Source organism: Syngnathus scovelli, chromosome 15 (genome assembly GCF_024217435.2).
Source record: "Syngnathus scovelli strain Florida chromosome 15, RoL_Ssco_1.2, whole genome shotgun sequence".
In the NCBI taxonomy this organism is placed as follows: Eukaryota; Metazoa; Chordata; class Actinopteri; order Syngnathiformes; family Syngnathidae; genus Syngnathus; species Syngnathus scovelli.
Window position 1 is genome coordinate 8814842 of NC_090861.1, and position 26123 is coordinate 8840964.

Sequence of the window (26123 nt, forward strand, 5' to 3'; positions counted from 1 at the left end):
TTGTAGGCGACAGTGGTGACCTACACATGGTGCTTAGCCGCCACGTCTCCAGGGACTGTGAAGCACTTGTTACTAGCAAAAGACTCAAAGTCGGGACTTCACCTTCACTAGTAGAAGTAAAAGGATGACGAAAGCCATGGGGGGAAGTGTGGCCTTTGCAGGCTGGAGGCCAAGTCCAAAACTTCCTCTAATAGCACGTTAGCCAGCTGCCTCAAGCAGATGTTGCCATTTACTACAGCCGCCTGCTTACAAAATGTAGCTCAGCAAACAGCTGAAACACAGACAGACATCGTGTGTTATCACAGCATCCCTTGCACCAGAGAGACCTTTTCTTTTTTAATGCATGAGCTATTCTTTCAGCAGCACAGCACGGTTCGGATTACTTACATTTAAAAAACATATTGTACAGTGTGTATGTAATTGTCTACATTGAGGTATGTAGCTTTATAGAAGGGCAGATTGTGGAGGAGGAAAGGCCTTAGTAAGAGCGCAAAACCGCTGCAGAATTTGTGCCTATGAGAATTTTCGACAAGGCACTTGAATTCATTGAAAGCTTAGTGTTTACATTAATATTTTTAACACTTGTTAGAGCTTAATATCTCCTACCTGATGAAATGTTTTCCATTTTGTTTGACTTTTCAGTATGTACTATATACGAATGACGACCTATATATGCACGTTAGCAGTAGACAGAACAATATGAGACGGCAGGGAGCCTACTGGGGTGTTTGCAGACAAAAGAAAAGCACGGGCTGCTCTAGTTGTTTAGTGCTTACAGTCAGTCCACTAGAAGCAGTTTGAAGTCGAGTTGCATTTAGTCAAATTGCTTACACTGAGAACGCAGGTTTAACGTTAACAGTACATCCTGCAGCTAAATTGTATTTTGCCGACACATACACAGATTCCACTGAGTTTCTGAGTATGAGATCAAGCGTTTTGAGGTTTTCTTTTCTGGGAAAGCAGCTTTTTGCCATCTAAGAATGAGGGCCAGACAAAGGGGCATGTTGAAGCTGACAGCAGACGAGATTGCTGTGAAGAGATTCACATTTTCCTCTCTCCCCAGCTGCCCCCGCCTCCCCTACCCCTTCCGTTCCAATAGTCCCGCTGTTATAAGCCTTTAGTATTCGTCCGGATTGTCGAAAGCCGTTTCATTAGTCTGACTTGCTCTTACTTGCAGGGCAAAGGTGGTAAGTCGTGTACAGTGTTTCTTTTTCCATCCCCTGAGTTTGGACCCGCAAATGAACACGGGTCAAGCTTTTATATTTCCCCCGATGCCTTCTATCTCTTGTCTCATGCACGTTTTAGCCGTGAAGTTACTGCTGAGGACTGACAAGTTGACACACAGCTCAAAGTGCTTTCAGAAGTAATGGCCCTGTTTTTGTAGTCGGTACTCGTCGCGATCAGGTCGTACAATAAAACTAAGAGGCAATAAACTCTGCCGCTCAAATGGGGAAAGCAAACTATCCACTGTCCTTGTTGACAAGTCTTCCTACCCATTATGCATGTTAGCATTTTACACAGCAACCATATTGAAGTTGCTAAGCATGCTGGGAGTTTCTCGCAGTGTGCTTGCTTTGTGTTGTGCATGTTATGGATGCGAATAATACAAGACAGCATGTTGTGTTAACATGAATAGAATGTCATACTGGATTTAGTATTCTTTTGACGTCAATTGAACCAAATCAGAAAATCAGGCAACAGTTCTCATGAATCTAGTAATGACTTCTATTGGTTTAATGGAACGCAAGTAGCTGGCAGCTGGTCACGACGTTATTCTGATCTTCTCCGCTCCATGTCGTGTTTGCATGCAGGCGCCAACCCGTCAAGACCCGGAGGTTTCCACGGCACCAACAGCCCAGGGCCTGTGGCCGACCTTTACGGACCCAGCAGCCAGGATTCGGCTGTGGGCAACTACATCAGCGCTGCCAGCCCTCAGCCTGGTTCCGGGTTCGGCCCCAGCATCACCGTGAGTAGTCGGGCTTCATTTATGTCCGGCTGAACCTTGTTGTCCGCTGCATTCAACATTCTACTCATATAACTGCACAATGTATTGCAAACGACTCAATTTGTGTGTGTTACATCACTGAGGCACCATTCATGAGGGGTTGTTGTTTTTGAAGACATTTCGTGACCTATTTTCACCCAGGTGACAATTCTGTAACCTGTGTGCACATCGGGATGAAATTAATTCCAAATTTGAAAGTTATTTGTATTAAATGCTAACGTTTATTTTACTATTTTAGGAACAAAACAAATGTATGTAAGGCTTCGGTTCACCTCAACAACAGTTTTCATCTGCATCAGTGTCCACAAATTGTTTGACACAGTTTGCCTGGTTAACCGCTGCTTGCTGCGTCAACTCGTAAATGTAAGAAGAGCAGGGCTGTTGGAGGTGGCGATCACAAAGAAAGCTTGATGACAATGTAGATGGCTTCGGCCCTGAATTTTCTCCCTGAAGCACTGGCGGAACTAGAAAGGGGGCGGGGCCACTGCCAGCTTTAAAATTGCCCCCCTGAGATAACTTTGGTAACCAATGGCCCCTGATGAAAAAATCCTAGCTCCCTTAAGGTGGTTATATTTTGCCTAGCAAAAAATCACTTTTCAACATCCATCCATCCATTATTTATAGTGCTTGTCATCATTAGAGTCTCTGGTAAGCTGTTGCCTATCTCAGTGGTCCCCAACCTTTTTTGCGCCACGGACCGGTTACGTGTCAGAAATATTTTCGTGGACCGGCCTTTATATAAATAAATAAATATATAAATAATACATTTATATAAATAAATAATACATTTATAATAAATATATAAATACGATGAAATAAAATGATACGACTGGCATAAAAACAAGTATAAACGACATAAAAATAAAACATCTCTGTTTCTTGCTCATATTTCCTTGCTTCGCGGGCTCGACTGAGGTGACATGTCACGTGACTGAGACGAGCGTCTTGACCTGAACCGACGGATGTAATTGGGAAAGAATCGCCAATTGTATGAAGGCGATGGCGTTCACACACTCTTCTACACCATTCACTATTATCATTATTGTATGAAGGCGATGGCCTTCACACATATGTTATTCTACACCATTCACTTTATTATTATTATTATTATGTGAAGGCGATGGCGTTCACACATATATTATTCTACACCATTCACTTTATTGTGTGAAGGCGATGGCCTTCACACGTTATTCTACACCATCCACTTCGCCTACACACTTGTTATTCTACACCATTCACTTTTTTATTAGTGTGAAGGCGAAGACCTTCACACTTATGTTATTCTACTTTTTAGTGTGAAGGCAAAGGCTTTCACACTTGTTATTCTACTTTTTTTATTCACCTCACTTTTTTGTCCTTCTTCTTCCACATAATTCAACTGATTCACTCCATTCCACTTTTGACGTATTCCAAATATTCACGCGATGAGCGCTTCCATTTTTTCCGTTCCGAAAATGTTCAGTTTTTTGCAAAATTCGCAAATTTACGACATATTTCCCCATTCATTCTTAATGGCACATTCAACATTTCACATTTACATCGTTCCAGTTTGAAATTCACATCATTCAGCACATTCGAATCACATTCGGGACGATTCTCGACATTCCCAAAATTGCCAAATTCAAAAATTTCACATTTTCACGTTTAAAATTTCCACAAAATTTCTATTTTCACCTCTAAATTCCACATTCTTCAACCAATTAAACCCATTCCAACTTTCAACTGTTCATCGTTTGCCTACCTTTCCCACAACTTCCCACTTACCAAAAATTCCAAATTTTCAAATTCAAAAATTCTCCAAAATTTCATTTTTCCCTTCTAATTTCTACATTTTTCCACCGATTCAACCCGTTCCAACTTTCAACAGTCCATCTTTAGCCTACCTATTCCACAACTTCCCACTTACCAAAAATTCAAAATTTTCAATTTTGAAATTTCCGCAAAATTTCACAAAATTTCATTTTTTCTCTAATTTCTAAATTTTTCAATCAATTCAACCCATTCCAACTTTCAACTGTTCATCTTTTGCCTATCTATTCCACAACTTCCCACTTCCCAAAAATTCTAAATTTTAAAATTTGAAATTCACGCCAAATTCTCAAAAATTTCGTTTTTCCCTTCTAATTTCTACATTTTTCCACAGATTCAACCCGTTCCAACTTTCAACCGTTCATCTTTTGCCTATCTATTCCACAACTTCCCATTTACCAAAATTTGAAATTCACCACAAATTCTCCAAAAGTTCATTTTACACTTCTATTTTCTACATTTCTCAAGAAATTCAACTCGTTTCAACATCATTCGGCAGCATTCCCCAAGAATTTATTCAAAATTCAATTCCAAAATTTTAAATTCTAAATTCACGCAAATTCTCCAAAATTTGGTTTTTCCCTTCCAATTTCTACATTTTTCAACCAATTCAACCCATTCCAACTTTATTCACTTTGTTCACCTTATGCTTACCATATTTGCCCCCTTCACCCCCACTTCCACTATGCTTACCAAATTCACCCCTTCACCCCCACTTCAACAGTGTGGCGGCCATCTTAGATTGACCCAGAAGTGCCCCAAAATGAACACAGAGTGAACCAGAAGTGCCCCAAAACAAACAGGAAGGGCCCCAATATGAACAGGAAGTGACCCAATAAGACAGGAAGTGAACCGGAAGTGCCCCAATTTTAACAGGAAGTGAACCGGAAGTGACCCAAATAAACCGGAAGTTATCTTTGTAAACCGGAAGTGACCCTAAATAAATCGGAAGTTACCTCAGTTAAACCGGAAGTGCACTAAATTAAACCGGAAGTGCCCCGAATAAACTGGAAGTGACCTTATTTCAACAAGAAGTGCCCTAAATGAAACCAGAAGTGACCTAAATTTTTGTCCGATTCAACCCGTTTCAACTTTTGAACTCCAAAATTAACCTCTTGAACCTGTAGTTTTTGTTTTGTTCCGAATTTCAAAAATTTTTGCCGCAATTTTTTTTAAATTCCCATTCATTCTCTATGAATGCATTTGCTCTAACTTCTACATTTTTTTACCAATTCAACCCGTTCCAACTTTCAACTGTTCATCTTTTTCCTACCTATTCCACAACTTTCCACTTACCAAAAGTTCAAAATTTTGAAATTTACGCCAAATTCTCCAAAATTTCGTTTTTCAACTCTAATTTCTACATTTTTCGTTCGATTCAACCTGTTCCAACTTTCAACTGTTCGTCATTTTGAAATTTGAAATTCACCACAAATTCTCCAAAATTTCATTTTACACTTCTATTTTCTACATTTCTCAAGTAATTCAGCTCGTTTCAACATCATTCGGCAGCATTCCCCAAGAAGTTATTCACACGCAATTTCTCCAGAAATTGCATTTTCTAGTTTTTTTATATTTTTTTATATTTGTCTTGACCCTGAATTAATTGATCGTCGATAAAAAAAAAAAAATGTTTTTTGTTTTCTGTGCGGCTTGGCAGCCCAGTACCAAGTGACCCACGGACCTGTACCGGTCCGCGGACCGGGGGTTGGGGACCCCTGGCCTATCTCTACTGACTGGATGAGCCAGAGTATAGCCAAGACTGCTCATTAGCCAACTGCAGAACCACTTTTAGAGCAGTAATCTTAATTTCTATTCAATATTTAGCCTAAGAAATAAAAAAAAATGCATTTTCTTGTCCTTGATAATTAATAACAAAGTAGTCTGTCATCACTTCTGTGTTAAAAAGGCTCTTACATTATTGCTGCTATTCAACCCAGTGAGGGGGCCCCTGTTACACTCCTATCCGGACCTGGTTGGCTCAGCAAATTGTTTGTTTGCTTGGCGCTTCTCTTCTCTTGGAGCTCACTGAATATTTCATCTGGATTTTATGGCCCTAGAATAGTGAAGCATGACTGAACTGCTGGACTGGCATTCAGCTTGTTGGGGCATGTTCTGAGCTACTTTTGAAATGACCAAGTCACAAAGATCTACCCACTAAAAGAATAATTAATTTTATATACTATATATATATATATATATATATATATATATATATATATATATATATATATATATATATATATTATTTTTATATGTATGTGTATATATATATATATATATATATATATATATATATATATATATATATATATATATATATATATATAAATACACGTATACACATATACATATATGTATTCGTAGGCAGCCGTCGATCCCGGGAGATCATGGGTTTGCGCCCGTTGGTGTAACTCCACGGCAGTGCTTCGTGTGGCTATACAGTCCGATCCGGGAGGCACAGCTTCTGCCGCATCTTGCACAGCGGTGGTCAGAGGTGTTATTGAAATCTTGAAAATGCTGATTTTTATTTCTCAGTCTTTTGCCGTTGGCCTGCTGCCTTAGGATGTCTTCGTAGGCGACAAGACCTTCTCTCGTTTTCTGTCTCCAATAGCTTCTGTCTTGGGCGATAGTTTGCCATGTGTTCAGTCCGATGCCTGCGGCTTTCATATCGCGTTTACAGGTGTCCTTGTAGCGCAGCTGGGGTCGTCCTACTGGCCTCGAACCAGACGACAATTCGCCGAACAGGAGATCTTTGGGGATTCTTCCCTCGCCCATATGGGTCACGTGGCCCAGCCAGCGCAGGCGTCTCTGCTTGAGCAGGGAGAACATGGAAGGTATTTTGGTCATCTCCAGCACTGCGTTGTTGGTTACATGATCTTTCCAGGTGATCCCGAGGATGCGACGTAGACATCGAAGGTGGAAGCCATTCAGTTTCTTCTCTTGTCTTGCATGGAGCGTCCAGGTTTTGCTGCCATAGAGTAGGGTGCTCAAGACACAAGCTTTGTAGACCTGAACCCTGGTGTTTCTCGTCAGGTTGTTGTTGGACCAGACTCTTTCTGTGAGCCGAGCAAAAGTTGATGCAGCTTTGCCGATCCGCCGAGCGAGTTCCTTGTCAATAATCACCTTGTCTGAAATGGTAGAGCCTAGGTAGATAAAGTCATGGACGGACTCCAGCGTGTGGTTTGAGATTGTGATTTCCGGTGGTGTTACAACATCCTGGCCCATCGCTTGTGTCTTTTTTAGGCTGATGGTTAGGCCGAATTGTTCACAGGCGTAGGCGAAGCGAGACATGAGTGCCTGGAGTTCCTCTTCTGTGTGGGTTGCAACAGCTGCGTCATCAGCGAACAAGAATTCTCGGAGGCACCTGGTTCGAACTTTGGTCTTGGCCTTTAGTCTTGTGATGTTAAAGAGGTTGCCGTCGTGTCTAGTTCATAAGTAGATTCCTTCTGTGTCGTTTCCAAATGCAAACTTCAGCATGACGGAGAAGAATATACTGAACAGGGTTGGAGCCAGAACACATCCTTGTTTTACTCCGCTGATGTCAAATGGTTTGGATGCATTGCCGTCGTGTATGATAGTTCCTTGCATGTTGTCATGGAATGATTTGACAATGCTCAGCATGGTGGGGGGGCAGCCAATTTTTTCCAAAATGTTGAAAAGTCCTTTTCTGCTCACGAGATCAAAGGCCTTGGTTAGATCGATGAAGGCAAGGTAAAGTGGTTTTCTTTGTTCCCTGCATTTCTCTTGTAGTTGCCTCACAGAGAAGACCATATCTATGGTGGATCTTTCCGCTCTGAATCCGCATTGTGATTCTGGGTAGACTCTGTCGGCCAGGACCTACAGTCTTCTTAACACTACGCGCGCGAAGAGTTTGCCGACAATGCTGAGGAGTGAGATTCCGCGGTAATTGTTGCAGTCACTTCTATCACCCTTGTTCTTGTATAGGGTGACTATGTTTGCATCTCGCATGTCCTGTGGCACTTCGCCTTCCTTCCAGCACAAAGAGAGGATCTCGTGAAGATGTTGGATGAGTGTACCCTTTGCGCATTTCAGAACTTCTGGAGGTATGCCATCTTTTCCTGGTGCTTTGCCAGACACAAGGTCTTCTAGCGTGCTTTTTGTTTCTTCCAGGCTGGGATTTTCGTCTAGCTCCCTCATGATGGGCAGTTCCTCAATTGAGTCGAGAGCATCTTGGCTAACGTTTGTCTCACTGCTGTACAGTTGTGAGTAGTGCTCTGCCCAGCGCTCCATTTGCTGACCTTTATCGGTGATGATGTCCCCTTGGGCTGACTTCAGTGGGGCAGTGGTTTTCTTCGTTGGCCCAATGACAAGTTTTATTCCTTCATACATGCCACGGATGTTTCCTGTGTCTGCTGCAGTTTGAATCTTGATGCAAAGTTGGTTCCAGTAATCATTGGCACATCTTTTGCAAGCTTTTTGCACTTTGCTGCGGGCTGTTCTCAGTGTCTGCAGGTTTTTGTCGTTGGGGGAGGATTTATATTGTCTCAGGGCTTGCCTCTTTTGTTCTATCAGAGGGACTAGCTCGTGTGCCTCGAACCAGTCTGTGGATTTTGTTGTTTTCCGTCCGAATGTTTGCATGGCGGTGTTGTAGACAGCATCTCTGAAGTGTTCCCATCTTTTGGAGGCGCTGCCCTCAGGGGTCTCTTCAAGGGCTTTGTCTACTGCGGCTGCGAATAGTTGTACTTTTCGAGGATCAGATGTACCATTGGTGTTGATGCGAGCTCTGTCGACTTTCTTCGAGTGATGGACTTTTCTCGGCTGTAGCTTCACTCTGCTGCATACGAGGGAATGGTCAGTGTCGCAGTCAGCACTCTGGTAGCTTCGAGTCAGCTTGACGTCAGACAGATCGTTTCGTCTGGTTAGCACGAAGTCGATCAGGTGCCAGTGTTTTGATCTTGGGTGCCTCCATGAAACCTTGTGCTGGGTCTTGGTGCTGAAAAGTGTGTTGGTGATGCAGAGGTTTTGTTGGCAGCACAGTTCCAATAATCTCTGTCCATTTTCGTTGATCTTGCCAATTCCGAAGTGTCCTAGACAGGATGGCCAGCTGTTGTAGTCCTGGCCAACACGGGCGTTGAAATCTCCAAGGATGAGCAGCTTTTCGTTGGGAGGTATGCTCTGAATTGTGTTGTTGAGCTCATCATAAAACTTGTCCTTGGCTTCTTGAGATGACGGCAGTGTTGGTGCGTAGGCACTGATAAAGTTCACCACGCCTGATGTTTGGAGCTGAAGTTTCAGGAGTCTCTCTGTTCCCTCGCATGGCAAGATGGAACCAGATAGGCTGTTCCGATAGGCGAATCCCACGCCGTGTTCTTTTGGTTCACCAGGCTGTTTTCCTTGCCAGATAAAGGTGTAATCTTTCTCCCTGATGCAACCAGAAGAGAGGAGTCTTGTTTCCTGAAGAGCAACAATGTCTAGCTGTAACCTCAGAAGTTCGTTGTTGATAACGGCGGTCTTTCGGGCATCATTGATGGCTTGAAGGTCTTCAGAAAGGCCAGTGGTTAAGGTTTGTACATTCCACGTGCCAATTTTCTAGTATGAGGGGGGTTTTCCTTTAGTTTTCCCGTTTTGTTTGCATTTTCGGCCTGGTGTAAGACTTTGTCGGGCTACTTGTCAGGTTTCCCCTATGACCCACACAACCAGTGGGGCAAGTAGATCGTGGCGAGGCAGCACCTTACTGGCTGGGGACTGGCCAGCTTGAAGCGGGCGGTAGCTGCCCAATGAAACGCGAAGATCTCTCCCACTGTCGAAAGCAACCCCTGGCTCCTCGCTCTTCGCCAATCGAGCGGTGGCTTATAACCGGTAAATCTGCTGCTTTCCGTTTTTGTTCCAACGCTGTGATGCGATGCTGAAGTGGACTCTTCAGGGCGCAGAGCCTAGGCATGTTTCTATGAAGAACAAGCTGTTGCCCATGTAGCAGGTTCCCCCACTCCACTCCGCTGGACACACCAGGGGAAGGGCAAGGCCAATACTGTCTGAGTGCCGGCGAAGCCGCAGGAGTTGCCAGAAAGAGGTTGAATCAACACAGGATCCGCCTTAGGGACTCCAGCTCCGGATTTTTCCTCAGGGTTGACTCCCGAAGCCTTTTCCCATGAACGGGTGTTGCCGCAAGGCAGCGGAGGTTTGAAATCAGAGTTTTCCTTCTGCTTTCCCTTCCTAACCCAAGGGGAAATTGATTTTCTGTAGGGGTTGACTCCCTTAGCCCATTCCTCTCCCGAGGAACCCACTGGGCAGTGGTACTATTTAACCCATAGTTTGGGGGCTGGTTCGTGGGTACAAGGGCGTGTCCACACGCCGGTGGGCCTGCGTGCCGCACGTCTAGGGGCCAGACCTCCTCCGAGTCCCTTGTAGTTCCGCCTGGGTCCGTGTTGTACCCAGTTACCGTGGGTCGCCGCGTGGAGGCACTACATAGGGCTTGCTGTTAGAGAGGCTATGTACTGGCAGGGAGAGACTTACGCACTCGGCTCTCCCGTTCGCAAATTGCTAGCCAGCTGTGAGGGTTGACAGTGAGATGTGACATGCACTAGGCACTCCACCAACACACTAGACGCATCACAACAACCCGACTTGGTCTTATGAAGTCAGACACACATATACATATATACACACATATATACACACATATATACACACACATATATATATATATATATATATATATATATATATATATATATATATATATATATATATATATATATATATATAAAAGAATATTTATATATAGTATATATATGTACGTATATGTATATATATATATGTATTTGTATATATACGTGTATGTAGATAGATAGATAGATAGATAGATAGATAGATAGATAGATAGATAGATAGATAGATAGATAGATAGATAGATAGATAGATAGATAGATAGATAGATAGATAGATAGATAGATAGACTATATGTACATATATAGTATATATGTATGTATGTATATATATATATATATGTATGTATATATATATATATATACTATATATATATACTATATACTATATATATTCAAGATTCAAGAGTTTTTTATTCGCCATGTTTGAGCGTGCCAAACAAGGAATATATGTGTGTATATACTATATATATATATATATATACTATATACTATATATATATATGTGTATATATATATATATATATATATATATATATATATATATATATATATATATATATATATATATATATGTTATTGTGAAAAAAAGTCCTCCTCCCATTCCCTATGAAAGTGATACTTTTTTTTTTTTTTTTTTAGCTTTTTACCATGTCCAGCTGCCCCACACATTTTTATACCCTTTCTTAAGTTTAAGAGAAAAAACAGGGTTCTGACAATTGGAGGGAACTCGCGAGCTAGCGTGTTGTGTTGTTAGCGCCGTTGTTTGCGCACGCGTCAAGTGCAAAAAAAAACCAAAAACATTTTAATGTCACGCGATCGACCAGTAGTGGCCAGGCGATCGACCGGTCGATCGCGATCGACGTATTGGGCACCCCTGTTCTGCACAATTCAACTGAACACGCTATGCAAATAACACGTGCTTTGTGGAAATAAAAAGTAATGAGCATATGGATTGAGTTGGCATAATGAAGAGCCCATTAATCCTACAGAGTGAAGCAAACTTGATAGTACATATACAACATTCAACTGAGTTGCACTAACTAGAATGTGGAGGCATGCATGTATGGCATGCATTACTTTGTGTAACCTGATTTGCATTAAAACAAACACAAACCTTTTTTAATTGTTTAAGTCCACTGGCTATCAGTCATAATCAGGTGGCATCAGCAAAATATTTGTTAGGAAAGATCAGGCTGGCTGCTTTTCAAGGCAGATTTACCAGTAGCCAACGGAAATGAAGTGTTTGTATTATTTTCTGATTGTTGCTTCAGTGGCTAATGTGTATTTAACGCATGTTGAAAATTAGCGTTTTTTTGGAAGGGTTGTTTGCAGCAACAGTCAGAAATACGGTCATTGATTTTTTTTGCCGTGGGGGGGGGGGGGGGGGGGGGGGGGGGGCTGGCTTGTGGAACCACTGTGGTAAATACATCTGCCCGCTGTAAAAAGACATTGGGTGGGTCATCAGATCATGGGTGAGCTGGAGCCTCTCCTAGCTGACTGGCGAGACGTGGGACACTCCTTGGACTAGTCGCCAGTCAATCACAAGTTTGGCGAGTATGCCACTTAGCTATCCGTTCCTGCAAGTTATAACATTCAAGAAGGAAAGTTAGACTGAGGACAAGCCGTATAGAGAAGGGATGGATGGATCATTCACAAAAGTTTATGCACCACGGATGTTGTCATTCGTCAATATTACAAACCATCGAGTAGGTGATCCTGGGTTGCCATGGCAATGGTGATATCCTACTAATTTCAAAATAATCAGTACCATTCCGGTGTTATTCTACCATCGCATTATTACATATTGTGCCTTTTAGCATTTCTGTTAGCAAACACAACGGAAGTCAAGATTCCAGCCTCCCTGGCGGATTATCCCAATATGCCAGTGTTATTAAATCATCTCGTCACAATCAGGCGGCAAAGCAGAACGCTGATGGAGTCTCGTCATCAGCGTTGCACACGACTTCAGAGTCACGCTCCGCTGCTTTTATTAATCCCTTTAGCCTCTATCAAAATAGCGCCTGCAAAGAAGCCGTAATGATTTTAACAGTTTTTATATGCAAGACAATTAGAACGCAATTAGCTGATTGAGGCGATAACAGCAGCTAATCACAGCTGCAAGGGCCGCTTCTTTCTTTGCTTGTGATTTCCACCAACCTGTCAGCTGCCACTCTGACGCTAGCCTGATTAGCCGAGCGGCACTGGGATCTCATTTTGGGACGTTTATGATCTCGCCATGCACTCATATCCAATCATTCGTCGTGTGTGTTTTTGTATCGACAAGAAGTATCTTTACGTAATGTATGAGATGGTGTTATTGGAATGTGCTTGATTTGAGAGAGTATCTACTTCTGCCAATATCATAATCATAATAATATAGTATAGTATGAAAACTTGAAGGTCTCAAATGACTCACTTTTGTTTCCTTGAAATGCATACTGACCAGCACACTAACTGTACATTTTTAGGGCCCCTTGATTGCGACAGCTTTTACAAATGGATACCATTGAACAGGTGGCCTGCTTGCCATCTCATCAGAGGTATTGCATTTTATTTCCTGTGCATTTTATCAGTCTTCTCCACACTACACATCCGTCGCATCAGTCGTCCTCCACAGAGCAGAACTGCAAGTCAAGCCTGAGCATGACTCAGCGGCCACAATGGCACCAAGTTGTACACTTCAGTTCACTTTGAAGCCGTTTTCATTTTGACAGCAAGTTTACCAAAAATGTTTTGACTTGAGTCACCTAAATTGTTTCAGCCTGGTTTTAGTTTACATTTAATTTAAATTGACTAAATCTACAATATAAAACTTATAGTGTCTCAAAAGAAAGTATTCTTTTGTAATATTTTATTTTATTATTTTGTTTTGTTTTATTTTGTTTTTTGTTAGAGGTTGACCGTGTGGCTTCATGAGTCAGACACTCACACTGCACTGCAGCTCTGCCAGCTTACTTTCTTCATCCCATTGTGAGCATTTTTGTAAGCAGTTTTTGAATCTCAGCTCTGCTTTTCAACGACAGAGCCTTCATCTCACCTTGGCCTTCCATCACCAAAATAGACTAATAAGCAATCTTCAAACTACGTACAATTAATGTCTGCTTGAGTATAGTATTTGCTGCATGTGCACACGTCATCCTGCATGAAGGCCTGTAGACTGTCAGCATGGTCATTCAATTTGCTTCCATGCCTTTTTCTTCGTCACGCGTCGGCACCATATTGACTGCCGCTCTCGCCGTGCTCTCCTTTCTCCAGCAGATTTTGTCTGGCGGCCTAGGAAAGACGGGACCAAGTTTCTAATTGGCTTTGTGTGCAGGTGGCGCTACTGAGACACAGCGGACAGGCAAAACGAGCAAACAAGTGGTAACCATATAACGAAGAAAAGAAACTGTTCAGTCATCTCTGAAAAAGAACAACTGCTGTACTATATTCCAAACCTTCTATAACGTCAGCGCCTGGTTTGGTTTGAAGTTTCACATCTCTTTCACCCGCCTCTTTCTTGTGCTTGGGTTGCTCTGTCAGTTTAGTTCCACACGACTTTTGTGTCATTTTCTGTTCTCTTTTTCTGCTTTTGAAAGTGCGGGCGACGTGGCGTAAAAGAAAAAAAAATCCACTTGTAATGTCTTCATCTTTGGTAGCCTGAAGGAGAAATGAAGCATTCAGGCTCAACTCACACACATACACAAAAACAAGACTCGCTGTGCAAATTTTTACTAGATTTGAAAAAAATCAATTTCTGCGCAAATCGGATACGAGGGTATCAAAGTAATAAATCTTAGTAGCGCTTTTGTTTCTTGTGATGTCTCATTGTTAACCATGATGACCTGTTTTTGGGCAATACAAAGAGGACTCCAATATTTTTATGGTCCTTTTTTTATAAGTGTTGTTTTTGTTGTTTAGAAATATATAAATATTATATAAATAAATATATATATATATATATATATATATATATATATATATATATATATATGCTATAACAAATTTCATATAACAACATTGTGAATTCAAACTTGCGAAAAAGAAATGTAGCTGTACATATTATTCCAGTCACTGCATATAACCAACTCAGTGAAAGAATAGCATATTTTTGTGATGGTGTGTCAAAGAACATGTTATAGCGTGTGAATAGAAGAAAAAGTTGTAAACACTTATGATTCTGATTGTTATTATTATTATTATGATAAGAATACTTTTTTCCCTGCTGAAAGACGGTGACAACCCTGAGATCAACACACACTTGTTGTTCTCTGTAAATAGTCAAAGCTGAATTGTTTTACAAAGTGTCAAACCAGCATAAATACAAGTGGTATGTTCAGTCAGTCAAGTTTTATGAAGTTTAAAAAAAAAAAGAAGAAATACAACAAAAAAAGATCCGAATTGGTATCTTTTGTTAAGGTGTTAAGATGAGGAGAGGAAGAAAAAAAAAAAGATTTGAATCCAAAGCACACTGTACTTTTAGATTGCATTTTGTGCATATGCGGACACTTTTGTACTCTTCTCAGTTTTTTCTTGTTTGTATCATCCTGCTTCTTCCCAAATTCTTTTGGGAATAATGTATGGGCTCCGCGAACGAGCCCGCTTCGTTTTTAGTTTTTTGGAATGAATTAGGAAAGGATTTTGGTACCATACCTCAGCCTTGTGAATTCTGTTGTGGATTTCCAGGCAGGTTTAATTTATTGTCACGTAAATGAAAACACTGAATGACTTAAATAAATATATTTAAAGAAAAAAAAAAAGAAAGGGAGAGCGAGCAAGAAGACGAAATCATTGCACTGTGAGTAGTGAAGTACAGGCCATTTCCTATTTGCACATGTACATGTTGGCTTTTGAAAAGGCGGCCAGCCCTGTGCTTTGGAATTAGCATGAAGGATTCTTGGATTCGTGTATTCTGAAATAGACACACCCCTTTGAATTGCCAGGTGACTTAACAGCTCGCTAAATAGTTGACATGTTTGACCTTTGCTTTGCTTTTATTAGACCCATGACTCATCTGAACGTATTTATTCTGGGTCACACACTGAATTATTCACTATCAAACCATAAACATTTCAATGATAATAATAATAATAATAATGTTGCGCTCCGGGAGTGTCGTCAGCTATTTCAAGGTCATCCGGCAGAGCGGAAGGTGTGCATTCTGCTCCATAATGATTATGTAATGTTTTTATTTTGTCGATGTTGCATTTCCAAACAACCAGGTTAAGAAATATGCTGGATACTTTTAAAGTCAATGGGATGGAGTTGCGATCAAGTAATAATTTAAAGGAGGAAAAAAATTGTAATGTTCACAATGTAAAAGAAAATACAAAACGACAAAAAAAAAAAAGAACAAAGAAAACAAAGATGCTTCTTTGCTGATTTCTAGTTCAATTTTGTTGTGGTTTCTATATGAATAATTGTACTATACTATTAAAATGTACTGTGCATCCATTGTTTTTTCTCTCTTTCCATCCTCGGAAGATCTTTTGTTCCTCATTCATGTATTTCATGGGTGTGTAAAGAAATAACTTGTGAACGCAGTGCTGTCTTTGCTCCCAGTCTAGTGCTTCATTGTTGTTCTCCCTCCGCTCTACCTCTCCTCCCTCCTGTTCCCTTCCTCGGCCTCCTCCTCTAAGTACAAGTAGATGTTCTCTATAGAACTCAGTAAGATGATAGATGTAGTGACTGTGGTAGACGTAGGACCAGTCAAGATATACACGAGACCTTTCTCTCGGCGACCATGTTCGTCTTCACACTTGGACCTTTTAGTTCTTCTACTCTTTCTTCTGTTGGCGTCATCTTTCGTGTGGTTTCAGTGAACCAAAGCTCTCGTGGATGGACGCAGATAGAGAGAAACACTTGCTGGGAGGTGGAAGTGTACGCAAGGCATTATTTGGATATCCCACCCTTGAATGTTTTTTAAAGGGGTGTGCCATACTACCTTAAATGCTAACGCTAGATATGCAAAACGTGTATTCTTTGCTTTGCTTTGCTTTGCCAGAGGGACACCTGCTATCATCGTGCAGACATTCAAATGGTAGTCAGTCATTTCTACTTTGTATGTTATGTCAAGGCTGATTCATGCAAAGATTTCATTTCAAATGAATTAATTGGAATAGAATGGAAACATAGGCCCGAGTATTTAACCACTCAACCGTTACTACTGTTTTTTTTTTTTTCCCATGATAGAGATAATGAAGGAGATGGTGTTTTCCTACCAGAATTGATGCTATCACAAGCATTCATGTTAACTTTAAACATGTGAAACATTCATTTAAAAAAGAGATAGAGCGATTATAATAACGAACAAAATCAAGACTTAACACCTCTGTGCTATTTCGCCTTCTATCCAACAGGGTAAAAAAAAAAGTGTTCCTTCGCCTTAGTTTATATATCGCCAAATAGTTTTGCTTTGAAAAGAAATATTATTAGCACCACGTAAGAACGAAGCCACCTGAACAGAACAAAAACTTGAACTTTCTTTGCCACCAATGGCCTCTGTAGTGTTGTGATGCAGTAGCTTGGACTTTAAGGTAGCATGGTTGTGTGGCGCTCATTTCATTTGATCGCAAACTGACAGCGCTTTGCAGCTGATGAATGTTACTCATTTTAGTCGACTTAGCTTCTCCGTACAGGGAGAGGGGAGGGGGACTTGGTTTAAGAAAAAAAAATATCAAAAAAGAGAGATTAAAAAAAAGTCCACCTGGAAGGTGTTGACGTTTGTGTACTACCGTATCCATTGAAACTTGAATCTCGAGGCAAGTGCTAGGCAATGGCCACACTTCACTTAGTGCTGACTTTTCTGTCATCTTGTCTGCTGGACACGCAGCAGCAGCTACGTGTCCACTCAATTTCGCTCTTGAATGTTCTCCATCATTGCCATCCCAGAAAAAGCTAGACAAAGCCGTCCTGATTTCTAAGCTATCTTATATAAGAGTGGGCTGTCACAGTGGCCACAATGTTATTTGTCTTCTTTTTTGGACTTATTAACACATTTATTCACAATCAACACGGAAGCTTTCAAGGTGGCAGAAAAGAAAAGCAGTTAGTCAATTTCCAGTTGAAAGCATCACCACCTCCCATGCAATAGACATATATATAGGACCGTCCCATTCAGTCATTATGCCATAGTTGGAGACCATCCCAGATGCATCGTAGGACGTGGGATGTTTTTTTGCATTGCTCTTGATCCATTCCTAACACTTGCCCCCCCTTTTTTTTTTTTTTTTATTCCGTTAACCGACTTTTTATGGCGAGAGACGGACAGACAGACCCGACTGACCTGATCTGAAAGCATCTTTCAGGTTACCATATAGGCTTGCTAAAGCCCCGTTGTAAAATATATGGAAAATAATGATGGATGGATGGATGGATGGATGGATGGATGGATGGATGGATGGATGGATGGATGGATGGATGGATGGATGGATGGATGGATGGATGGATGGATGGATGGATGGATGGATGGATGGATGGATGGATGGATGGATGGATGGATGGATGGATGGATGGATGGATGGATGGATGGATGGATGGATGGATGGATGGATGGATGGATGGATGGATGGATGGATGGATGGATGGATGGATGGATGGATGGATGGGGGTCTCTCACATATCAAATGTGGAAAGTCTAATTTTATATTTGTATTTTCAAATAATAATATTGACAAAAAAAATGTCTGTGAAAGGTTTCCATCCTCTAATGTGGTCCAAAAATTGATGTCTGTCTGGAAAATAAATACAATAAACTGAATTGTTATATTACTTTTCGTTTTGTTTTGTTTTGTTTTGTTTTAAATAGCTCCTGTAAATTTGCCACGGATCATTAGAATTAATGTTTGAAACCACACTGAATTACTCATACACATTACGTCTATTCACAGAATTAAATAGCGTTGAAAGGCGTAATATTAATAAAAGTTATTGTGAGCGCAGTCCCAAACTGCTTTAAAAGGCAAATAAGTGATGCTGCGTAGTTCTGCTTCCCCCTAGTGGCCTTACTCGGTGCTAGGTATGCACTCAGGAAAAGAAGCCAATCAACCGCTGGTTGTTTTTCTCATCAGCAGCATTGCGCGCGAGCATCAATATCAGCTAAGGTTCACTGACGAAATAGCTGTAGACGAAATAAGAGGATGAATCAACGCGAGGCCGCACACATGAGTTGAAGTTAATAAAGGTTGAAATTCAGTCATTCCAATTCAAAGTTTATCATCATTATTCACATTACATTCCCTCTCATGTAGACGCAATATATCACTTTTAAAGATGTGCAATATGCTAACGCCATCAGTCATCCTGACAAGCTGATCGATCAGCCAAGCGGAGGCATTTCTAGACCCCCTGGAGGCCAGAAGGAACATCACCCCCCCCCCCCCACACACACACACACACACACTTGGTTACAGTTAAGTCATTGATATGGTCCAGTATTAGCCGTCTCTCCTAGTCCCCCTACAAACCAGCAGACAGTATGAGCTAATAAGGGGTCTCATGAGGGTGATCCTTGACATGTTGCCATGTCCGCTGTTTCTCGGGGGCCCCTTCAGCTCGGGGCCTTTGTCAAGGAACTATGCTAAAGTGAGCTAAGGAGTTATACTTCAACCAAAATAGTGCTTTGCTGCCATCTGAAGACATTAATGTGCAATTATTAAAATCAGAATGGAGTCAATAACATGCGCTGTCAGGAACAGTGTATTCTTTGGCCATCCTAGCTGGTTGACCTTTACGCTCTGGCTGCTTTTAATTAAGGGCCAATTAAAAGTGGTAAGCTGGATGCTACAAAGTTGTCTACAACGGTTTTAAAAGGGAGACAATGTGTCAAATTGACTGTTTAATTGCTTGTTTGCAAATAGTCAGTCTCTGGAGTGCCTACTGCCCCAACAAGTGCAAAATTAGACGACTCTATTTTTAAGTCTTTTATTTGCTTTTTTTTTTATTTTATTTTTTTTAAATGTGAGCAAGCAATTTTGAATTTTCTCCAGGGCGACTCAGTTCAGCAGAGGTGTCATGAAGAGACGGTCCACCCCCCTTTCCACCCCCCAAGTGTGTCAAAGGTATGCTTCGGACGCTATGGCTATGAATATTCGTGATTGCAAGACACATGCCTCAGCATTTATTAAAGGTAATTATAAGCTGCGTAGAGATGCCAATGCTTAATTGGCAATTACAGGTATCGGTGAAAATGACGGGACGTCATCCTAAATAATCACGCTGCATTTATACCTTAAAAATGACTGGGACAGACGCCATCATAGGAATTCTATATATACTGAGTAACGTTCATTCGACTTGATTTTATGTAAATCAATCACAAAATTATTTCTCCTCCCAGGCCTGTAATGGTTGTTCCTCATCGGCAGCGGAATTTTTTTTTGACAGGGCTGTGTAATGGAGTCCATGGCTGCTTGCTTGTGTGAGTGAGTGAGTGAGTGAGTGAGTGAGTGAGTGAGTGAGTGAGTGAGTGAGTGAGTGAGTGAGTGAGTGAGTGAGTGAGTGAGTGAGTGAGTGAGTGAGTGAGTGAGTGAGTGAGTGAGTGAGTGAGTGAGTGAGTGCGCGTGTGATGAGACACTCAGGTGGCGGCTGCCTCCCAGAATGCACCTCTAATGCAGAGGCCGCCGTGCAAATTGACGTGACATTGATGGGCACTCTCTCACCGGCGCCCGCACAGCCACTCCATTTGCTAATAATTGCTGATTAAAAACCACTTAAGAGTCCATGACAATTCGAATGTGCATTAACCACATAACCTTGTGCCAATCGTCACACGCATGCCGCTTCTCATACAAAAGTAAAGGTATGGGGAAGCAACACAAACAAATGCCGTTCATTCACTTTATCAACTTTAGAAAGTGAGAATATTCCATTGATTGTTGTAGAATCTTTGGAATAATGTTGTACGGGGGTTGCCTTGAGAATTCAATTAGGTAGCAGAGGTTCTAGCTAATATGCATCCTGGCTCCTTTTCATGTTGCTCAAAGAATCATCTCGAGTCAGGTGACCTCCGTTCATCCTCAAAAGCAAAAACGTTACGCGAGCATTGCTTAAAGCTTGCCCGTTGCTTCTTATCAAACAGAAGGTCATTTGTGTGAGGCCATTTGCTACAATATCTGCTGGTGTAAAATACACAGCGGGGATGCAGTCTCATTTTTCAAACAAGGACACATTCAAGGTCAACCGCGGCATCCCTCACGACACGAGCTAGAATTCAACCCCATAGCAAAAAATAATGGACATGGCATTGTTGAAGTGGTGACGTATTTGTGTGTGTTTCATACAGTACATGGCCTTATCAATCCTTGCACCACAACACAAAACAATTTGCTCATGTTTGTCCAATGAATAGCTGTGCCCTCCTTTCCTCCACATTGAGCGATAAATGTATGCACAATTTCAGAAACACAATCAGTGCACTGAATGGAAGCGCACATATTCTGTAGGAAAAAAAAACCTCAGTTGTTCTTGAGCTATGCAAAAACAGTCAATGGCCCATATCACACAAAGTGAAACACACACACGTTGACACTCGCCACGTCTCGCTCCCTCCTTCCCCATTGCAAGCCCACCAAGCACAAAGCTGAATTCCACCAGGCAGCAAACAATGTGTGCAAGCACAATGTTGACTCGGTCTAGTCCGTGTCTCTTGTAGTTATTGGACATTGATTTCACTTAGGAGAATGTCAAAAACATTCAAAATAAAAATGTCCCCTTTCTTTCCCTGCCAAGCAGTCCATTTTGCCCCATCCTTAGGCCGCCTGACGTAGTAGCAGATATTTTGCCCCATTGTGGCTTATGTTTGTTTTGCCATATATATTTGCCTACTCTGAAATGAATAAATTCATCAAGTCCATAATGAACTGTGAATATTAGAAACACATTTTTTCATTCCAATAACCTATCAATTGGAATGTGAAATACCTCTAAAAATCCAAACATGGCTGAGCCCAAAATGAAATACCAACCAACATAAAGTAAAATGTTTTTTAATCATCCTTTGTCAAATTTTACACATCCAAAAACAGAACAAAAATGTTAACATTGCAACACATGCAGTCCTGTATTGTATGACTTTCTCAGTTTAACATCACAGCCCTATCTTACTTTTGAATGGCAAATAATATTCACTCCTCAGCCGATCATATTTGAATTTGAGAGACAGAGGCGATGACGTCCACAGGAAGACTGTCTCTAACTTCTTGCATTTTCCTTCTGGCCCGTTGAAACGCCTCTGGCAGAGTCAAAAAGCAGCCACATCATCAAAATGTAATCATAACATATTAGTCCAGTTCTACTGAGAAGAGTATTCGGCTTACCCATGGTGCTTAATAGAGTATCACGGTGATGAGATCCTTGGGCCTGGTCAAAAGTGTTCTGCCACCTTCTCCTTGCTGCAGTGGAATTGGCAAAATCCCTAGAGGATGTGAGAGAGCGATGTGGCAAACCAATGAAGACAAGTTTCTGTTACAAATCTGTAAGCTAAGCAATTACCTCGACTGCTGAATGCAGTGAAAACGAAAAGTCACACTCCCCGAGGTTTGTGTACAAAATCCAAAGCGACTGAGCCTGTCGCCCTGCCGTCAGAAAAGGAAACAAATGACGTTAAGACACGCACACCTGGTCCTGGTTTGTGCAGACATTTTGGGGTTTACCTTAAAATGGCCTGGTACCCTCACGTAGCTCAGGTCCTCCAGTTCCGGGGAACCCCCGATAAAGAAGCGCCTCAGGGCCGAGGCCGTGCCCGTCTGAAGGGGTCTCCACGTGTGACGCGTCAACGTGTGCAGTCCTACGAATTACATAAACTTGAACGCGGCGTACACGAGTTTTTGGTGGTGGGCTCGTCGCTGCCACCATGGCAACATTCACACGCAACTTTTAATAGGACGTGGGTTGCCGGCAGTGTTGAACGGCTTTGCCGCCTGCCAGTAAAGCCGCCGGCAGAAGGACGAGGAGAGGCAATAGATGGGATACTACTTTGATATAATCAATCTAATAATCTAATCTAATCTAACTGAGAGCAAGATGGCGGCGCGTGCACACGCAGCGGCCACTCTCTGTCCCGTTCGGTGTTTTGTGAGTGTTTACTGAGTGTTTGTCCGGCAGTTTTGTGTATGTTCGTCTCGTGTGATACGTCGTGCTACTAGTGCAGCGGGCATGTTCTGCTCAACATCGGCGAAAGTGGGTTTTATGGCGTTCTGGACTTTGGTGCGGAGAGATTAAGGGCGCTCGGACTGCTTCGTCATGGAGCGACGCCGGACTTGCCTGCTCTTCCTCCCCCGGTTGGACTGCGTCGTGAGCTCGGACTGCTCCGTCCTGGAGCATTGTTGGGATGCGTCGGCAGCGGGTCTGCGAGGCAGCGGGAGAGGGGCCAGCGCGGAGACATCGGGCCAGGCTTGCGGCCACCCCACCTCGCCCAGCCGTGCCTTCCATTCTACTGGCGTACGTTCGTTCGCGGGACGACAAGATGGGTTGCGTTCGCCTGATAAGATCCACGAACCGGACAGTGCGTGCCTGCTGTGTGCTCGTGTTCACAGTGGCCTGGTTGACTGTCATCTTTCCGGACTCTGCTGTGGATCGGGAGCGGCTAGCGTGCTATCACTCTTATTGTTCATCTTCTTGTTTTATTTTTCCTGTGTTGTTTACTTGTATGTGCGTTGTGAACTCTGTCTTGTTACCCTGGGATAGTGAGAAACGTAATTTCGATCGCTTTGTGTGTCTTGACATGCGGAGCTATTGACAATAAAGGAGACTTTGACTTTGACTTTGACTTTGACTAATATAACTTTGTCAGCTGTCTGCCTCCCTATCGAGTTGTCACGTTTGGCAGCGACATACCGGGCGTAGAGGGAAAGAGCAGGTAGCCATAGCCTTCGGTTCGATATCGCCACCAGGAGTCCAGTGAGAGAACCTTGAAATACAACACTGGCCACCGGGGTCCGGATTCTGCAACGACAGCAAATGACAAGGAATTGCTTCATCATGAAATGTCGGCGGTGCTAATGTGCCGTGGCGCTAACCCTCGTGCTCTTCCTCGCTTGTGCAGAAAGCCTCCAAGGTGAAAGGGTAGCAGAGGTACGCCACGTTGTCCTGTTGGCACAAGTCACGGAAACATCAACACTACTGCGCCCAAATCCGTCGACCGGCGAACATACCAACCTTCCCCAGTGATTTGGTCCGAGAGGCGTGAGTGACTCCTGAGTGGGACTGCGTCGGCGAGCTGGACCAGTCTAGCTCGCGAGACCAGCGCGGTTATTTTCGAGGCCTTGTGTCGAGATACCGGTGCGAAAAGCGATGGCCACTTACTGTTTGGCAGCTCCGTTATGAAGTGGACATACAAATGATCATACTCAAAGCCCTCGGCGGAGACTGGACACACCAGACATACTATCTTCAATGTCCCCGCACACACATAGCAAGAGTCAACACTGAGTTGAGGCTTCCTTACCTATCTCGCCGTTCAGGAAGTAGCGCAGAACACCCGGAGGAGGCTACGAGACAACACGATTCAACGTCAGAAGCGTTCATGGCCGACATTGTCGTTCAACAGATTGAGCCCAATGGACCGGAGCACTTTTTTTCCGAGCAGCAAATGCTCTGCTCTTGTTCCTTCACTGCGCCTCATAACGTTGGATATCTTTAGATCATACAAATTTATCACATTGTTGGCAAAAGAAAAAAAAAAGGCAAATTACTTACCATTTCAAAGTCCTGTCCAACGAGGCTATTTGGAAACTCGGGGCGCCTGGAACGCAGCTACATAGTCAAAAGGAGCAAAGTGAGCTTGTTAATGACATCAAACACCCCACGCAGCCGCGTCATTTGAAGTCACCTCACGGCCACCAAAATGGCTACGCACATCTCGGTACAAGCGCTGCTCTCGTTCCTTCTCCTCCGATTTCATGCTTGCCGACGCGTTCTCGATGGTGAGATGCCAGATTTCTTTGTTGCTCCCGGCAGTTGCTATCCTGCAAACACGCATTTAAACTGTAAATGTCGCTTGGTACGCTTGACGCGTCTTGAGTGAACTTGCCTGTAGGGCTCTTTGCCCTCGTTGAAGTCGGGTTTCACGACAATGGTCCCGTTGCCATCTGTTTTTACGGTCAACAGCAAAAATTCGTTCTCCTTCAGACCCAACCTGAGCCAAGAATACACAAAGAGAGCATGAATCAGTTCTGACTTACAAAGCAACGTAGCGGAAATGACACTCGGTCCTAGCTGATTGACGGGGGCCGGTCTTACCTTCCAGGAGGACCCAGATCTCCCATGACGTGCATTGTCTGCATGACACTGTTCACCTCATGGCTGTTCCTCTTGAACTCATCGCTGGGCTCCCAGTTGATGATCTTGGATTTGGGGAAACTGGCATCCCTGCGAGAAAACAACAACATAACCTTTGCGCCGGAGTCACGTTCTTGGCGACGCTTCACGGTTCACACCTACGTGGTTCGCCTGTCCTGCCTTCGTTGCCGCACGGTGGACATCCTTTCGGCAAGGAAAGTGGGTTTGGTCTTGGTGGTGTTGAGCAAATGGCTGCCTTGCTGCTTTCAATGTGAGAGGGAAAAAAGTATTTTTAAGAGTCTAAGAGCACACGAAAAGAGTATTTGACCTCCCACCAGCTGCTGCAGCGGCTGACAGTTGGTGTAGCGATCGTAATCCGTGTAGGTGAAAATTCTGTGGTTTTGCCGGCCCTCGGTCTGAGTCAGGGCTGTGACCTCTTTGTGGTACTGCCGGTCCAGTGGGCTCTGACACGCAGCCTTGTTTTGGAACAGCTCCATTTCATACTGCAGGCAATTACGTTTGTCAGAGACACTCAATAACCACTGAGCTGTCGTGAAGGGAGTTCTTACAGTACCTGACTGAAAAGCTTCTCCTGCCAGCCAACGACGACGTCTTCTGCGTTATCGCCTGGTCACAGAAACATGTCGGGAAATTGACCCTTTGTGGAATTCTGTGGCCGCCATGCACACCATTCGAGTTCTCTCACCAGGCTGGGCTTGCGATGTGAGCGGCACCAGTTCAATGACTCCTGCATCCTGCTGGGACAGAACTTGCCGCTGGAGTTGTTGGGAAAGAGTCGCTGTGGTGGTCACCCTCTTTAAGGATACCCTTTAATTGGACATACATATATGAACCTAAAATCCATTACTGCTTTTTACAGGTAAGCTTAATTTGACCTTCTCTAAACCATTGAATAAACATCGTGAAACTTCACCCCAAGGTCCCTAAATGTATCTGAGTACTAGGCCAACATGCTGCCGCTGATCTGAATAATACAAGCCACAAAAGCAAACTACACTATTCAAACCAATACTAACCTTATCCGTAGGTTTTTTATGGCATCCAAAGACCGGTAGACAGCCTCTCCGGTGTCACTGTTGCACCATTCAGACATGACGGATTGCTTACTAGCGCGTAAACATTAGCACCATCTTGCTATTCAAATTTACTTAATTAGTAGACAAATGACATAACTGTGTGATTTTTTTCCTACAATTTGGCTCTCTAATTCAGCTAAATAGCTCAGTTTCCCTCCGAAAATGATGGCGAACAAACAAAAAAAAAAAAGATAAACGGCAATGGTAAATGCGCACGGAACCAGACAGATGTATCCATAGAGACGAGAAACCTTCCGTTTTGCCTAAACTCACGTCAGAATCAACATCGCCACCTATTGGATGGAAAACAAAACGAAAAGGAAG

General features: G+C 42.8%; 2 protein-coding genes across 13 annotated transcripts in view; one reads left to right on the top strand and one right to left on the bottom strand.

The window, feature by feature from the left end:
• Positions 1–23185, top strand: part of LOC125982155 (RNA-binding protein Musashi homolog 2) — a 207076-nt gene extending 183891 nt beyond the window's left edge. For 4 of the 9 annotated variants that reach the window (XM_049742436.2, XM_049742443.2, XM_049742438.2 and 1 more), the window contains 3 exons: positions 1812–1966; positions 19413–19484; positions 19763–23185. In XM_049742436.2, coding sequence (XP_049598393.1) covers positions 1812–1966; positions 19413–19484; positions 19763–19819 — 284 coding nt within the window. In that variant the 3' untranslated portion in view covers positions 19820–23185. Of the gene's footprint in view, positions 1–1811; positions 1967–12914; positions 12987–13701; positions 18196–19412; positions 19485–19762 lie in introns of those variants that run through there. The other 5 variants (XM_049742437.2, XM_049742441.2, XM_049742442.2 and 2 more) reach the window with 5 other exon arrangements.
• mks1 (MKS transition zone complex subunit 1) lies at positions 21395–26003 on the bottom strand. 4 transcript variants are annotated; one of them, XM_049742425.2, is made up of 18 exons: positions 25740–26003; positions 25409–25530; positions 25277–25329; positions 25038–25205; positions 24865–24962; positions 24664–24792; positions 24455–24559; positions 24281–24389; positions 24121–24177; positions 23870–23912; positions 23728–23790; positions 23581–23651; positions 23442–23511; positions 23260–23367; positions 22077–22210; positions 21916–21998; positions 21741–21838; positions 21395–21655 (listed from the first exon to the last, which is right to left on the bottom strand). In XM_049742425.2, exons 1-18 carry the CDS (start codon positions 25814–25816, stop codon positions 21564–21566), a joined length of 1680 nt encoding a protein of 559 aa, XP_049598382.1. In that variant the 5' UTR covers positions 25817–26003; the 3' UTR covers positions 21395–21563. The 4 variants fall into 4 exon arrangements, with proteins under 4 accessions (XP_049598382.1, XP_049598380.1, XP_049598381.1 ...); XM_049742423.2 differs by having other exon boundaries at positions 24254–24389; XM_049742424.2 differs by having other exon boundaries at positions 24865–24965.
• Positions 26004–26123: the final 120 nt, after the last annotated feature.

What these genes read in the sequence shown, in the direction of transcription:
- mks1 (XM_049742422.2), bottom strand. Translation starts at nt 25,816, where the DNA reads ATGTCTGAATGGTGCAACAGTGACACCGGAGAGGCTGTCTACCGGTCT. An exon ending in GCCATTTTGGTGGCCGTGAG is followed by an intron (nt 24,178 to 24,253) that starts GTGACTTCAAAT and finishes TTGACTATGTAG; the next exon opens with CTGCGTTCCAGGCGCCCCGA. An exon ending in CACTGCATTCAGCAGTCGAG is followed by an intron (nt 21,839 to 21,915) that starts GTAATTGCTTAG and finishes CACATCCTCTAG; the next exon opens with GGATTTTGCCAATTCCACTG.